This window comes from Danio aesculapii, chromosome 7 (genome assembly GCF_903798145.1).
Source record: "Danio aesculapii chromosome 7, fDanAes4.1, whole genome shotgun sequence".
In the NCBI taxonomy this organism is placed as follows: Eukaryota; Metazoa; Chordata; class Actinopteri; order Cypriniformes; family Danionidae; genus Danio; species Danio aesculapii.
In genome coordinates, this window is record NC_079441.1 from 46749617 (window position 1) to 46753531 (window position 3915).

Sequence of the window (3915 nt, forward strand, 5' to 3'; positions counted from 1 at the left end):
GCAACATTTTTTTTGCTGCAATATATATTGCAGTATAAATATACTTTTACCAGTTGATTTTGGTAACTCTATTTGGAAAGATTTCATTAATTTAGATCAAGTGGGATGATCAAGTCTTTTTTCTATAGAGTGCATTTGCATAAAATATAATAAATTACAAGCATATATAAATGCAACAGAGAAAAAATTAAAGTAAAAAAAATAGTGGTTTATGGTTTTCTGGGAGTCTAACAGTATTTAAGGACAGAAATTGAACAATCAGATGCAAAATGATATGGCCATCATTGTATAAATAATTAAAAAATAAGAATATGTAACAATATCTTCATCAATTAATCTTTAATAAATAATCTAATCCTGCAATGTGACTATTGCAGATACACACTTTGCAATATCGATGCTCAAACGATATACTGTCCAGCCCTAGTGGAGAGTGACTAAATGAGGACTTGTCGAAATGAGATATTTACATCTAGGAGTAGTATATTACAGGAGTACTTTAAAGCATGGCTTATATAACATAAAGACACATTAGTGACCCCGGTATCAATTCCATTTAATATCTGTCTATTTTCTTTAAGTGCCATTGTGTTAGGTCAGGTGTAACAAAATGAATTCGACTGAAATGGCACTTTGAACGTTCATCCAGTTAACACACAAAGGTTAGACAGAAGGGAAAAGTACAAAAAAGAGAGGTAGACTAACATTGTTAACATTCAGCAGTCTTGACAGCAGTGCGAGATAATGAAGACGCTCCACATTCACCTCCAGACATTGTCACTTCCTTGATTGTTCTGGAGGAGAGTGTTGTTCTTGAGCGAATCTGAGGCCTACCCGGTGCATTTAGATTTTGTTTTAGTCGTCTCTACATATTAATCATTCAATACCTACAGGAGATCAAAGTACAGCTTTGACATCTTAAAGTTGTTATGGAGGCTGTCACCAATTGCTCAGTTGATGTATTTTAACTTTAGCTTTTTCACTTTCTCACTTTAAACTTCTTTTGCTTCCTTATTTCAATAATGAATGCTTTCCAGCTAATTCAAACGAGAATTTTGACTTCGCTTCCCATGGAAATATGATGCCTTCAATATGGTGGTGTTTATCCTGATTAAAAATGCAATATCCAAAGATAAAAAAGAGGAAAGATAAAAAATACCCTTCATACACACACGCACACTCACAAATCCCAACTTTTAAATAAATGTGGTTACCTGAAAGCTCATTACTTCCAAAGAGCCACAGGCAAATGTGAGGTCAGCAGACGCTCTTCTCACTCCTGATTAAAACCAGCTGTTTGGCCTCATTGTTTGTGCTAAGCTTTCGCAGAGGGACGCACACCGCACAACATTCACAGACCTGCAAACATCCCCACCCGCATAAATAAGCGCCTATGAACATATGCTAGGGTTGAGGGGGGAAAAAAAAGTAGCTCCAGACCCGCAGGTCCAGCAACCAGAAAGCCCCTGATTAACAAACCAAGACTAATTAAATCACAGACTGCCAAATCATGGCCGGTCAACTGCTCAAACATGAGCACATTCCTCTAAACGCCTCATCTTCCCTGCAGTTTCTTCTAACTGCACTGCCAGTCTTAAATCCCCAAAATGAGAAAGTGAATGAGATGGGATTACATGGCTAATGCAAGCAGATGAAGAAAAAAAGTAGAGCACAATCTCCAACTCCAAAAGGATTAAATCAGCCCGGATTCCTGCTTAAAGTCAGCTTGATGCATTGGGTTCACCTGGTAAAGCAAAGAATCTCGAGTGAATGTAGAAGTATGCTATGATTCTGTAAGAGGACCCATGTGCAATTCCCACCATCTCTCCCTGCTCACACACACACACACACACACACACACACACACACACACACACACACACATACATACAAAGACCTAAATAGCTGAGCACTGACCTGTATAAATGAAAAGGAATGTCTCAAAGCCAAAGGAAAGGTGAATAAAATCATGATTTAGTGAACAAAGAAATCTGAACAACCTGCTCCATTTAAAAGCTTGAGTTACGCACATAATTCAGAAGCACAACTTAAAATTTAATTAATGTTCATCAGCTGAAACTTCAAAAATATACCCGCAAAAGTCACAATAGATGCAAACAAAGCACTTCCTAATGAAAACAGTGCATTTGAACATTTCTCAGTTTGCTAATTATGGCACAATTTTACGCATTTTGCAGCACCCAAGTGTGCATGAACACATTTTTGCATCATAATGCAAGTGGACGCTAGCAGGGGCGCGAGTGCACCTCTGGATTCATGTGCGCATTGACAATTATACACTGCGAGTGATAATTAAACTTTGATTTCAGTGAACTTTGAGCATCTGTAATGAGGGGACCTGCATATGACGTGCACAGTCTGAGAGGAGAGGAGGTGAATTTGGGTACATTGAGGCGCGCGTCATTTTGTGTGTTCAGGTAAAATCAGGAAATGCCAGCACGCGCTGGAGACACAGTCACACACTGTACAGGTGGGAAAGGTACCATAGTGGTATTGTGCATGTATTTGGATTAGCCACGGCGCACTCACCTCGCTTATCTTGTACTTTTACAGTTATCTCCACTAGCGGCTGCGTCTCTCGGTCGAGCCGCCGCGATATAACCAAATCTCCGCTGTCCCGACTCACGGTGACGGGAGAGTTATCCGCGTCCGGGTGAGCCAGCTCAAAGCTGGCGGACTGAAACCTCACCGGGTGCAGATTCATTATGACAGAGCCGATACTCGCATCTTCGGACACGGTGATAAGCACCGGCTCGGGCACGGAGCGGGACTTTCTCGAGAGTCCGTCTTCGAGCTGAGGAAGGGCTGGCCATTGGCGAGGACTTATCTCTATATCCATATTCTGACTGGTCCGAGAGGGCCAGCCGTGGTCTCGTGCAAACACGCTGAACTTTATTGGCTGCGCGAGACCGAGAATCGAGTCCACGAGGAGGATGTCGCCGGTTTTGGGCACTACATAGAAGCTTCCGTTTCTCGGGAGCGCGTAATAAATGAGCTCGGCATTTTTGCCGCTGTCAATGTCCTCCGCTTTCACCGTGTACACCACCGACCTCAGGGCCGTGGCGTCGTCTAAAGTTATTTTCACGTCTGCGTGCTGAAAGGTGGGCTCGTGGTCGTTCGTGTCGAGCACGTCCACTTTAATTGAAGCAACTTCGGCCACGATGCGCTCAGCTGAAGCGCAGCTCTGACAGCAAAGCGCGAGGCTCAGGAAATATTCGGCGCGCTCCTCTCGATCCAGAACGCTGGAGGTTTTCAGTAATATGTGTCCTCGCTTGTGGTGGGCGAAGACGTGGAAATCTTCACTCCTGTCGCCCAGGAGTTTCAAGTGCATCCCGGACTTGGAGCACCATCTCTGTGGGTCGACGCGCTTCACCGGGATACTCAGTCCGTTCACTTTTGAGCCAGGTGGAGAGTTTTCAAACACATGCCCGTGAAAGAAGGGTATTCGCTCGTCGGTCTTATTCCCCAACACAAAAGTCACACAATATGGCAACAAAATAGTCCAAAACATGATTGCAAGTTTACAGCGCGCTTCCCAATCTCAAGTGACAGTGTTTAAATCGCAGGACATGATGCTTAAATTCTCTCCTCATTTGCCGGACTATGATCCTCCAGAGTCTGAGCAGCGTAACTTTCCCTCCGTCGCCTCGCGCTTCAGCAGCGATCTGCTCGGGCGCGCGCTCGAGCTCGCGGAGTTTCAGAGAACAGCACCACTGTGATGGACAGCGCCACGCGCGAGGGGCGGAGCTTTGGACCAGACAAGGATTTCTCTAGTCTAGGGAACACTTCCCTATAGGATTTGATTGCTATTGCTATTTATTTTGTCTGAAGAAGCCGGTAGAGAAATAACAAACAACAAACATGTTGGGCTAAAGAACGCATAACGATCGCGCC

General features: G+C 43.8%; 1 protein-coding gene across 1 annotated transcript in view; it reads right to left on the reverse strand.

Moving 5' to 3' along the window:
* si:ch211-186j3.6 (neural-cadherin) overlaps positions 1–3667 on the reverse strand; it is a 440558-nt gene extending 436891 nt beyond the window's left edge. Inside the window, 1 exon segment of the mRNA XM_056462007.1 lies at positions 2551–3667. Within this exon segment, the coding sequence (XP_056317982.1) occupies positions 2551–3532 (982 nt within the window). The 5' untranslated portion in view covers positions 3533–3667.
* Between the last annotated feature and the right edge of the window lie 248 nt (positions 3668–3915).